The sequence below is a fragment of the Bidens hawaiensis genome, unplaced genomic scaffold, assembly GCF_021521415.1.
Source record: "Bidens hawaiensis isolate Kalapana, Puna unplaced genomic scaffold, B.hawaiensis_p1.1 tig00033878_1, whole genome shotgun sequence".
NCBI classification, from domain to species: domain Eukaryota; kingdom Viridiplantae; phylum Streptophyta; class Magnoliopsida; order Asterales; family Asteraceae; genus Bidens; species Bidens hawaiensis.
Window position 1 is genome coordinate 163,270 of NW_027495840.1, and position 11,749 is coordinate 175,018.

The 11,749-nt window shown below is 38.9% G+C and overlaps 1 protein-coding gene and 1 pseudogene across 2 annotated transcripts; one reads left to right on the forward strand and one right to left on the reverse strand.

Annotated features, from left to right (window-relative positions):
- Positions 1 to 294: 294 nt before the first annotated feature.
- LOC143585538 (kinesin-like protein KIN-4A) lies at positions 295 to 7,075 on the forward strand. The gene is made up of 24 exons (XM_077067300.1): positions 295 to 417; positions 1,261 to 1,407; positions 1,495 to 1,644; positions 1,736 to 1,983; positions 2,668 to 2,843; positions 2,955 to 3,079; positions 3,158 to 3,194; positions 3,370 to 3,461; positions 3,553 to 3,660; positions 3,866 to 4,039; positions 4,132 to 4,196; positions 4,346 to 4,469; positions 4,667 to 4,866; positions 4,940 to 5,054; positions 5,128 to 5,208; positions 5,292 to 5,363; positions 5,452 to 5,548; positions 5,628 to 5,659; positions 5,751 to 5,842; positions 5,903 to 5,971; positions 6,069 to 6,284; positions 6,369 to 6,543; positions 6,630 to 6,770; positions 6,848 to 7,075. The coding sequence occupies exons 1-24, from the start codon at positions 295 to 297 to the stop codon at positions 7,073 to 7,075; spliced, it is 3,087 nt and encodes a 1,028-aa protein (XP_076923415.1).
- Positions 7,076 to 7,378: 303 nt separating this feature from the next.
- Positions 7,379 to 11,250, reverse strand: LOC143585539 (putative inactive receptor kinase At5g67200 pseudogene; annotated as a pseudogene). Its single transcript, XR_013144558.1, has 2 exons — positions 9,755 to 11,250; positions 7,379 to 8,194 (listed from the first exon to the last, which is right to left on the reverse strand). The product of XR_013144558.1 is annotated as a putative inactive receptor kinase At5g67200 pseudogene (transcript).
- Between the last annotated feature and the right edge of the window lie 499 nt (positions 11,251 to 11,749).

Below are 11,749 nucleotides of genomic sequence, written 5' to 3' on the forward strand. Positions count from 1 at the left end.
CGTGAACACTCATCCGAAGACACAACAATGTGATAAAATAAAACACGTTCAGTTTAAGAATCCAACTAGTAAAAGCCACCAAATCAACTACATCACCCCTAGTGTGTATGACGCGTCGTTTCTTTTTTAAGAAGTCCTTGCTGTTAACCTAACTGGAAGATTGCCACGTGGCAAGCAAACTTTTGTGAATATGCTGACGGGACATTATAAGAGGCCGGAAACAAACAAACACCCCGCCAAAATCAGGAATGAAAAATCCCCTTTGACTACACAATAAACAAAATCTTCATCCTCATGATGGAGAACTCGCCGGAGAACTGCAACGTGAAGGTCGCCTTGCACATCCGTCCTCTGCTCCGTCACGAGAAGCAAAACGGCGGCGTTGAATGTTTAGACGTCGTTCCGGGATCGCCTCAGGTACAATTATTATTTATACATCCAATTCATAAATTAAATAATAATAATAATAATAATCGCTGATCTCGAGCTTTCAATTAGATTATCTTAACGCCAATATACATATACGTGTATTCGTCCTAGGGATAACGGTTTTTGATTGACCAAAATTATAGATGGATTTGTATACGGTTAATGCCGTGAATTGAATTAAATAGCTTCATTAGACACATTGAAACACGTAATTGACCTACGTGCATATGGTGCATTGGTGCTGATGTTGATTTGTTTCCTTTCATTGCATCACTATCTGCCTAGATCCATTAGTAGTTTTAGGTGATAGGTTATGTCAGATTTATGATGACACTGTTTTGTACGTGATTACGCCAAACTGACCTTACGAGCTAAGCAGTTAATGCGGAAAAATATCGGATATTGGTCGAGGACCGATATTTGAGATTTCGGTTATCGCGGTGAGATATCGGTAATTTTAATATCATGCAAAGTTTATATATATAGCACTTTAACGCTAACAATTCGGTATACTCTCCTACTATTAACAAATTATCCTTTTGCAACTTGCAAAACACTGACAATTGTAGCAAGTAGGAACTGATTAAGACTCAAAACACCAACATTAAACACTAAATGTTGAAAATTAAGACTTAAAACCCTAATATCGGGAATATCGGTGAAATATTGGTCAAATATCGGTCAGTATCGCCGATATTATCAATACCGATATTCTAACCGATATTTCACATGAGAACCGATAACCGAGATACCACCAAGATTGACTGCATAGCTTACGAGGCATGTTATTAGGTTAATGAAGGTTTAAACAGTTTGTTTGTTTAAGTGCAGGTGCTAATGGGCTCGCATTCTTTTATATTTGATCATGTCTACGGAGGAGGAGGGACTCCATCAAACAGTATGTTTCAAGAGTGTGCCGTTCCTCTTCTAGATGCTTTGTTTCAAGGGTACAACAGTACGATTATCGCGTACGGGCAGGTAATTTTATTCAGATTAACTTTTTAGTAAGACACTTGTATTTTGTTTTGTTGTGTTATAAGTTGAGTTAACAATTATTGTTTGCAGACAGGTTCAGGGAAGACGTACACGATGGGCACTAATCCGAAAGAAAGTTCACATAGAGGACTTATTTTTCAAGTTATGGACATGATATTTAGCAAGATTGAGGCATTGAAAGATAAGTTTGAGTTTCAGTTGCATGCTTCCTTCATTGAGGTTACTTTCTATGTTCTTTTGAATGACCAGTGATGCATATATTTTGTTTTATGTATTCAAGTGGTTTTAATTAGAGGGTTTGAATTTTAAGATTTTAAAAGAAGAAGTGAGGGACTTGCTGGATTCAGGCATTATTGAAAGACTAGAAACCAGTGATGGTAACCCTGAGAATGCAACTCCTGGAAAGCAGCCATTACAGATTCGCAAAGCACCAGACGGAGCTGTAAACTTTGGTTCAAATGAAGTTGGTGTTAGCACACAGAAAGACATGGCAGCTTGTCTAGAACGAGGATGTGCGAATCGCTCAGTAGCATCAACAGATATGAACAATCAATCAAGGTGACCATTTTCTTAATGAATCTCACCCCTTCATTTAAAATTGTAGACATTCAAGTGATCTCTCATAGGCTGTCCATAAAGTCAACTTATACTTATGATCATGCTCTTAGAACCATAGTCTGATATGTTGACTCACAAAAAATTCCAATTTGAATAATATCAATGGTTATAAATCCTTCTGAATCTTACTATCCTTCAGAATTCCACAATTTTGCAGACCAACTCAATGCTGCTATGCCCACTCCACAGGCAATTACTGACATATTGTTTTTAACTTCCCACATGTAGTAGCATATGCCAGTGAGCTTTTTATTCTAGTCTAGTGCTTTAAAGTGTTCAAATAAAATTGAGACTGTAATGTGATATATGCTGTACTTTTTGAACAATAATGCAGTTGACTGATTCTGAGGCCCTATGCTAAAAAAATTATGATACATTCTTTCAACACTAATATTGTTGATTGATTGTTTTCCCTCTTTGAACTCCTAGGTATCAGATACTTCAGTCATTATTTGAGGCTGGCTGTGAAAGCATTTTAAGTTATTTTAGTACCATATTTATCGAACTTGAGATATTATCAGCTTCTTGTTTGTACTTGTTTATGGTTTCTACGTAGTTATAGCAGAACCTATAAACGCTACTTTTGTGTGAATTTGATGTTAGTTTTCGTCATGTATGTAACAGCCGTTCCCACGCAATCTTCACCATACATTTAGAGCAGAAGGATAAAAACAAAGGCGAAACCAATTCAATAGAACTTATGGGCGAGGAGTACCGCTGTGCAAAACTACATTTGGTAGACCTTGCTGGATCTGAGAGAGCTAAGAGAGCAGGTTCAGAAGGGGTTCGTTTGAAAGAAGGTTAGTGCAAGTGTTTGCCAATATTGTACCATCAAGTTTTGGCTAATCATGTTGAGCCTCTTATTAATGACTATAGCAGTTCTCTCGTTTGGTTTTACTTCTTATGGACAGGTATTCAAATCAATAAGGGGCTTCTTGCACTTGGCAATGTCATAAGTGCACTAGGAGATGACAAGAAAAGGAAAGATGGAATGCATATTCCATATCGGGACAGTAAACTTACTCGGCTATTGCAGGTTTGTGTTAAACTTGTTTAACTGTATTTGTGTATCCTTTGTTCTAGTTTATGATATGATTCTTCATGTATTAAACAGGCTTCACTTGGTGGGAATTGCAAAACTGTTATGATAGGTATCTTCCTAACTATAGTATGTTCTCACCCCCTTCTCATGATTCAGATCAATTTAACCGACTGCTTTTTTTGAACTTTTTTACATGGAAAATAGAGTAAATAGTGATCAGAAAACTGTTAAATATAATGAGACTGCTTTTGCTTTTTATACTACTGAGTGCCATTTACTTTTAGCTTGTGTCAGCCCAGCTGATTATAATGCTGAGGAAACCCTTAATACTCTCAAGTATGCTAATCGTGCTCGCAACATTCAGAATAAAGCTTCTGTAAGTTTATATAGCATCTTTTCTCCTTCACTTAAATTGCCTTTCAACCTTGGGTTGGACATGCATAATTTTGTTTTTCCAAATTTGGCAGGTTCAAAAAGAAGTATTTCCTGCTGATACACACAAACTGAGGCAACAGTTAAGATTGTTGCAGGCGGAACTTGCTCACAGAAAGGAATCTGAACTTGCTGAACTGCAGGTATTCTTCTGTAATGTTTTCTTAATATATATTTTGTAAGGTGATTTGCACGCCATTTTTTTTTGTCTTTTTTTGTGAGGATAAACGTGTCAAAAATTTGTTTTTGGTGTGCTAATTAATTAGTGTGGTGTACAAATGGTGTAGTTATTGAGAATTAGAAAGGATAATGATCAGGTGCATATGGTTTTGTGCTACCTTTTTGTAGGATCTTAAGAGGAAAATGGACTTGCTAAAGGCTACAAACTCAGAACTTCTTGAAAAGATTAAGGGATATCACAAACAATGTGCTGCTGTGGAGGCTGCCAACTCAGAACTTCTTCAAAAGATTCATGAATATCGCAGCAAATCTTTCGTAGGTCCTCGTGACACAGATTCTCGTGTACGTCTATATTAGTGGGTTGATTTTTGTTTCATATATAAGATTCATGTCATTTGACTAACAGGATTGATAGACCACTATATGATTCTCAGGAAGATACAAGAGGTTCACGGTGCACGATCGCCCCTGAAGCAATCATTGAATCTGTTAAAAGTAAGTTTCCGGTGACAGTCACTATACAGATAAGTTATACCAGGTGGCATCAAATGTTTCCACATTAAATACTCCTTTTCTTGCACTAGCAATAACATATATTACATATTTGCTGTACTAATCCTACCCTTTGTATTTTGGAAAATAAGGGAGCGATGTTGCAGGCAACAGTTTGAGAGAACCTAATAGTATGATGATAAAAAAGGAGCATGTAATTCAACAGAATACATTTCCAAGCGAGTTGAATGATTTCAACAAACATTCGGAGCAGAAAGAGGTGCTTATGCATTTTCTTTCTTTTCTTATAAGTGATTATTCTAATGATCAAATATGAACTCATATAAGTTTATAGTGTTAAAATAATATCCTTTTCTACTGATTCATATTCATACAGTTGACCCTTGTGTATCCCATGTGAAAGCCTGCGTTTAAAAATAAAATGTTTTATTGGCTTATTTGCAGTCTGAGATGAAGCATGTTGGATCTGCCGATGTGGAAGCACTCAAGCAACGATTTGGGGAGAAAATCAAAGCACTTGAGGAAGACAAAAGAATATTGCAGCTAGAAAGAAGTGGCTTGCTAGATGAAGTTGCACGTCTTGAGTCTCTTGGTGAGCCAATAATAAAGGAAAAAGCCATGAATGCAGAGAATTCTGAAGCAAATGAGGCAGGTGATTGTGATCCACATTGTCATGCTGCCATGGATCTCATTTTAACCAACAGCTAAATTGTTTGATTAAACTTATACACAGATTTTAGAACTGGAGAGAAAACACGAGCACGAGATGGAAGTTCTAAAGCAGAAAAGCCAGGATGCAATGAAACGACTACAAGACGAAATACGTGTTATCAAGTCCCAAAAGGTTATTCCTGGGCAAATCTCACATTTTTATAAAGTTTACAAAATTATTATAGATGCTCTTTTCTCTACTGCAGGTACAGCTGCAGCAAAAGGTGAAACACGAAGAGGAGCAATTTCGGCAATGGAAATCCAATCATGAGAAGCAAATGATACAGGTAATATCATATCCATAACCTATTTGTCAATAGTTCTTGTTTCAAATGTTTCAAACTAATTATTTTCTATATATATGAAGCAGGTAAAAAAGGATAGCAGGAAGAACGAAATTGAATTGCAGAAATTGAATGCAGTGTATCAACGCCAATCACAGGTAAGCATATTAGCTATAATTGTAGTTTTTCATCTAAAAGATGCAACATCTGGTGTTTGCATGATGTCTGATTCTGGACCACTTGTAGGTTCTTCAAAGGAAAACAGAAGAAGCTGCAAGAGCTGTCAAAAAGCTAAAAGAGGTGCTTGAAGCACGCAAGGTTGCTGCACGCCGTGAAACTGTTGGTAAATAATTATCTCAATAAAACTTTTGTTCACAACCTTTTCCTACTTAAAGTTAACTTTTCATTATTTTTTCTTCCAGCTCAACCCAAAGCACAACCTCGATCTGGACAGGTAACTAACTGACTGATTAACTAATCGCAAACCTACTTTTTCCATCAATAAATAGTGTCATATTATAGATGTTAACTAAATTCGATTTTAGATCAAAACTTTGAAGAGATGGCTTAATAATGAGCTAGACAAAGTGATGCAAGTGCATAAACTTCGTATCAACCATGAAAAACAAACTCAGAGGTACGTCATAATTCATACCCATCTAAGTCTCATATAATGATTATTATCCTATGTATTCAGTCTTGCAAAACTTAAAGAGGAATTAAGCTTTCTGAAACAACAGGAAAAGCAAGGATCCAAGGATCAAGGGTATTTTACTTTTGTTTTTTAGTTTTTACTTTTTTTAAGGATGCCATGCACTTAATGATGTGTTCATGATTTATTTATTTTATTTTTTTGGTGTTAGAGAGGGCTCATTATCACCAAATAGAAGAGCAGCTAGGATTGTTTCACTTGAAAGCCGGGTAAAATCATCTTCAGCTGCACTTGCGGTGTTGTCTTCACAGATTTCAGATGCTGGGAAGGTAAATCAAGCCTCTGCTGCACGATGGAAGATGTTACACGCGTTGGCAGAGGCAAAGGATTTGCTTCAACATTTGTTTGGTATTGCTATTGATGCAAGGTAAACATGCTTCCATAATTTCTTGTTCTTTTCTCCACAACATTAATTTTTTTAATTATTTTTTTTGTATTTTCGGATTAGCAGATGCCGGTTGTTGGAAAGGCAATATGAAACAAAGGACACAAAACCACAATTTGATGATACACAAACAACTTCTATCCAAAATGCTAAAGCAAGTTCACTAACAAAGAAATTGAAAGAAGTTGAGCAAAATGCAAGGGACAAGACTCCTTCAAAGAGATCAAAAGAAACCACCAAAGTAAGAAAGTTAAATTCTGTTTTAGGTTTAGGGCTAAATAATATGAATTTCTCATTCTTTTTTTTATTATTGGATTGTTATAACAGGGAAAGGCTCCAACTGCCTTAGATATATTTGCAGATATGGGTATTGAATATCCTTTGCCATTCCCAGAATCAAGACCACTTGACTCTAAACCTGGAATCTGCAATAGGCCACTCCAAATAGTTTTTAAACAAACACAAAAGGTGACTAATTTTTATTACCAATTTATTCATACCCACAAAACAAAACCATTAATCTTATTGTTGGTTGGATGGTTCAGATGATACCAATGGAGCATTTGTCAATGAAAAAGTTGCCACTTAGTGAACAGATAGGAAAAATATCTAGGTGGAAGCGAAGTCATGACGAGTGGCTGATACAGTTCAAGTGGAAATGGCAGAAGCCATGGAAGCTGGCACACCTGATCAGAAATAGTGATCAGATTAAAAACAGTGACGAGTCTTTCAAGGGTCAAGATTTGTCTCTCCGGCTTGGTCCAACCACATGATGATTGGTACATTCTTTAACTTTAGTTATCATGATTTCCATCAGGCAACTATTTTTCAAAACAAGAAATGATGCTTGGGACATTGATTCAGTCTTGTATATGAAGAGGTGCAGAGCTAATTGAAATTAAGCATACATGTTATAAAATTAAAAGAGTGAGGCGTTACATCAGAATTAGGTTAAAAAAGATTAGCTGATTAACTGTTTTGTTAATTTTTTTAGTACAATATTCTCTGTAATCATCAGTAAATGTTCTTCATCAGATTAAACTTAGCAAAGTTTTGTATTATTATGTTCTAACCTAAAGAAATGGAAAGTCAACAACCACAAGCCTCATAAAAAGCAAAGATAAAAGCAGCTATATACGTCCCATAACAATAGCTATCCATCTCTATATAATGAGTGAAATTGTAGGATCTTACAGTACTTGAATTTTTACACATGCAACCTCTTCTGAACCAACAGCAATCTAGATTTCCCTTGCTATATAGTTGCATGTCCAAAATTATAACCGTGAGTGGCAATAGTGTAACCATACCATGCACCACAGTTAGTTATGAATATCCGTTACACATATTATCATTGTCGATACTAGCACTCTCCTTAATCTCTTGTAACATCTTCAACACTTGTCTCATAATGGGCCTCTGTTCGGGTGATGTCATGCTACAAACACCTGCGACTTCAACAAGCATTCCGAGCCTATTATCATTAGGCATGTCATCATTCTCCCTCATTGCTCTCACCCACTCGGCCATATCCTCAGGGGCAAGGTGTGGGTGTTGGGAAGGAGGCCGGCCAGATAGAAGCTCTAACAACAGGACTCCAAAGGCATAGACATCTGATTTGGTTGTGGCTCGGTGGAAAGATTTTCTTAATTCCGGGGCTTTGTAACCTGTGGATGTGGATTCGTCAATAGAAGCGGGGTCTGCGAGGACCAAGAGGCAGTAGTCCGTGAGACACGCCTCGAAATCAGAACCGAGTAGGACGTTGGTGGATTTTAGATTGTTGTGAATGAGTCGTGAAGCTTGGTGGATGTAAGCAAGGCCAAGTGCTATGTCTTCAGTAATTTTCAAACAGGATGTCCAGTGCAGTGGTTTTGCCCTTGTTGATCTTGATCCTGTTCATGTAAAAACACAAAAGAAGTGACATTTGTAAACAAAAGCAGAAAACATGTTAAAAATCTGACATGTGTAAAAATATGTAACACAACTGAACACTTAACAAAGAAACAACCATAGCAAACGTTTCCTCTATCCCAGAAGACGGAGAGACAACATAACTGAACACTAAAACCGGAATTTCAATCTAAATTTGTATTTGGTTAGGAGTGTTCATAAAACGTTGAAACCGACCGAACCATCGAAACCGAAGCAAGTCGATGGGTCCAGTTCATAGTTTGGCTTTATGGTTTGGAACCGGCCATTGAACATTTATTATTTATATTTCAAAAAAATTTTAAGAACATTATTTTATTATGTTATGCATATCAGCATTATACTCAAGAATCATCTTATCAATTTTAAAGTAATACAAAAGTATGATTTTCAAAGGAAATAAAAAAAATTGTTTAAAATCACCTAGCTGTATTAACCGAACCATCAAATTGCCAAAACCGACTGACCCAACCAACCCGGAAGGTTCGGTTAGGTGCTAGGTGTTTTTTCAGAGGTAAAATGTCTATAGTCTGTGCGGACCACATCTGTATAAGAAGAGGTGGACCAAACCTCAACAGTCTGCAAAAAGACTGTTTTTTTAACGTTTGTAGATTGCTAAAATAAACTCTTAGTGGTGTACAAATTGTGGTAGTGGGTGGTGCTGCTGCTGGATGGTGATAGTGGTAGTGGTGGGTGGTGGTGGTAGAAGGCGGTGGTGGGTGGTGGACGATGGTGCTAGACGGTGGTGGTGTCGATGGTGGGTGGTAGATGGTGGTGGACGGTGATTGTAGCAGACAGTGGGTGGTGGTGGTGGCGAACAGTGGGTGGTGGTGGTTATGGTGGACAGTGGGTGTTGGTAGGGTGTGGTGTTTTAACCCTCTGTAAATCTTAGAAGATCTCAGAAGTGGATGGCCAAGTCTGCACCAAGAAGAGCTTACACAGACATTTTTTAATGAAACGTCTTCAAGAAAACAAACAATCTACAGATAGCAATGTCTGCGCAGCGCAGACAAAAGAGCCCGCGCATACCTTTTTCAGAAAAACAAACACCACCTAAGGTTAGCGGTTCAGAAAAACCATGTTAGCGGTTCGCACTTAAATATTGTTAAAATCGGTTGAACCGGACCGTGATCATTCCTAAAACAGCACCTAAGAGCCTGCGGAGACCTTTTTCAGAAAAACAAACCGACCTTTTTCAGAGCCTGAAAAAAGCCTGCGCAGACCTTTTCCTAAAACCATGTTAGCAGTTCGCACTTAAATATTGTTAAAATCGGTTGAACCGAACCGTGATCATTCCTAGAGTGTGAACGTGAGACACAACTCACAAGAGAGAATTGTATGCCATCATCATGATGACTTCATGCTTACTAGTCAACAGTCAACAGTGAGTAGTCAAACAGTGGGGAAGCACGGTCCCCGTGCGTCTCTACTTTCCATATAAAGTTAACAGGCTCCGAGTTACCCAACTCCAACCCAGTGAGTTCACTCACACAACGAGTTAAACTAACAGCAAACAAACTCACCATGAATGAGGTTGAACAAACTGCCATTTGGTTGATAATCATAAACAACAAGCCTCTCGTGTTTTGCCTGAAAATAAGCCCTAACCGGAACCAAATTCGGATGCCTTAAACCTCCAACCGCCTCCAAATGCTTCTCGAAAGCGTCTCCTGTAGTCACCGCCGTCTTCCCAGCGTCCAGTCTCTTCAGCGTCACAATCAGCTGGTTATCCATCACCGCTTTATATGTCGTTCCAATCGTTCCTCTCCCTAGGAACTCCGCAGACGCTGACATCAGCTGCTCCAGACCGTACATTGCCGTCTCGACCCTTCACAGAAGATCAGATTTCCAGTCTTCTCCCTATGCTGTTGAGGTAATTGCAGTTTCTGCTCTTTAATTTTAATTTTAACCTCCTTGTTAACAATCGGAACTGCCATTGCTGTGTTAGTTATAATCGTGTAGTTGAAACTGCATTAACCGCTTCATTTCCGTTACCGTTACCGTTACCATTACCGTCACCGTTTTCGTTTTCAATTTCTTCGTCGGAACTGAACGCAATTGACTTCGTTCGGTTTCCGTACCTTCGCTTATTCAAAACCGCGAAAAGCGAGAGAACAAACGCCGTAGCGATTAGTAACGCCATAACAAACCCTAGGATTATACCGAGCCTCTTATGCTTCTTCCTGGACGGCGGCGACACAGTCAAACCTTGTGGCCCTGCGTTTTGAGCCACCGGCGTCGGAGCCGTAACGTTCGCCGGCGGCGTGTCGAAGAACGGCGCCTTCGACTCGCATATCTTGTTCAGGATCTTACCGCATAGGCCAGGGTTGAGCAAATACGACGAACCGTCGAATCTCGACAGCGCCGCCGTGGACGGAATCTCTCCGGTGAGGTTGTTGTACGACACGTTCAACACCTGGAGAGTCGTTTGGTTGAGCGGCGGAAGCGAGCCGTTGAACCGGTTCAATTCCAGACGTAAGTTGTTAAGCCGGTCTAGAAAATTAAGTTGACTAGGTAGTGGACCGGATAAATTATTACGAGCGAGATTGAGTGACTGGAGCCGGTGAAGTGAGACGAATGAGACCGGGAAGGCTCCTGAAAAGGTGTTGTGGTCAAGGAAGAGTGAGTTGAGGTTGGTGAGAGTAGAGAGATCCGGTATGGGTCCTGTGAGTGAGTTGTTACGGAGGCTGAGGACACGTAGCTGGTCCAGCCGGCCCAATGTGTTGTCGGCGAATACGCCACTCAAGCCGCAGCTCTGGAGGACGAACCGGACCACTCTGCCTTGGACACATTTCACACCTTGCCACTGGCAGTAGTCGAACCGCTCGTTTAGATTGTACAACGGTTTGTTGTTGGTGTCGGCTTTGAGCTTGAATTTGAGAAGGGCGACGGCGTCGGAGGGGAGTTGGGTTTCCACTGGGTTTGGGACGGCGGCGGAGATGGTGGTGGTGGTGGTGGTGGTGATGGTGAGGAGGATAAAGAGAGGTAAGAGGTTGAAGGGTTTAGGTAGGGTGCACATTGTTTGAGGAGTGGAGTAGAGAAGTGAGTTGGCTCTTTTTGTTTGCTTTCTTGGTGATTCAATTCTCCATCATACAGGGGAAATGCAGGCATAAATCAAGGTCTCAACAAAATGACAAACTTTTATTTGCTACATAAAAAAAAAGTTAAGGTATTCTAAACTTTTTTATCTTACATAAACCTAAATGCATGTTTTCTTTTAGCATAGTGACTTTAGTGTTTATGTTATTAAAATAGTAAGAATTTAAGAATTCATCATTAAAGTGAGTTTCTAAGTGAAATTTAGAAGTAAATTTGAGAGAGGTTTCTAGTCGTTTAAAAATACAAAACTTATAACTCAATTTTTTTACATATAAATGCATAAAAACTATTTTTTCACATCATAATCTAAATTTAAAATACCAAAAGAGAGGACAATGGAAGACGGGGTCACGGGGGTGGAGGGGATACGATGGCAAAAAATGAAGGGTAACATCCATTTAGGTGGATGGTGAGAGGAA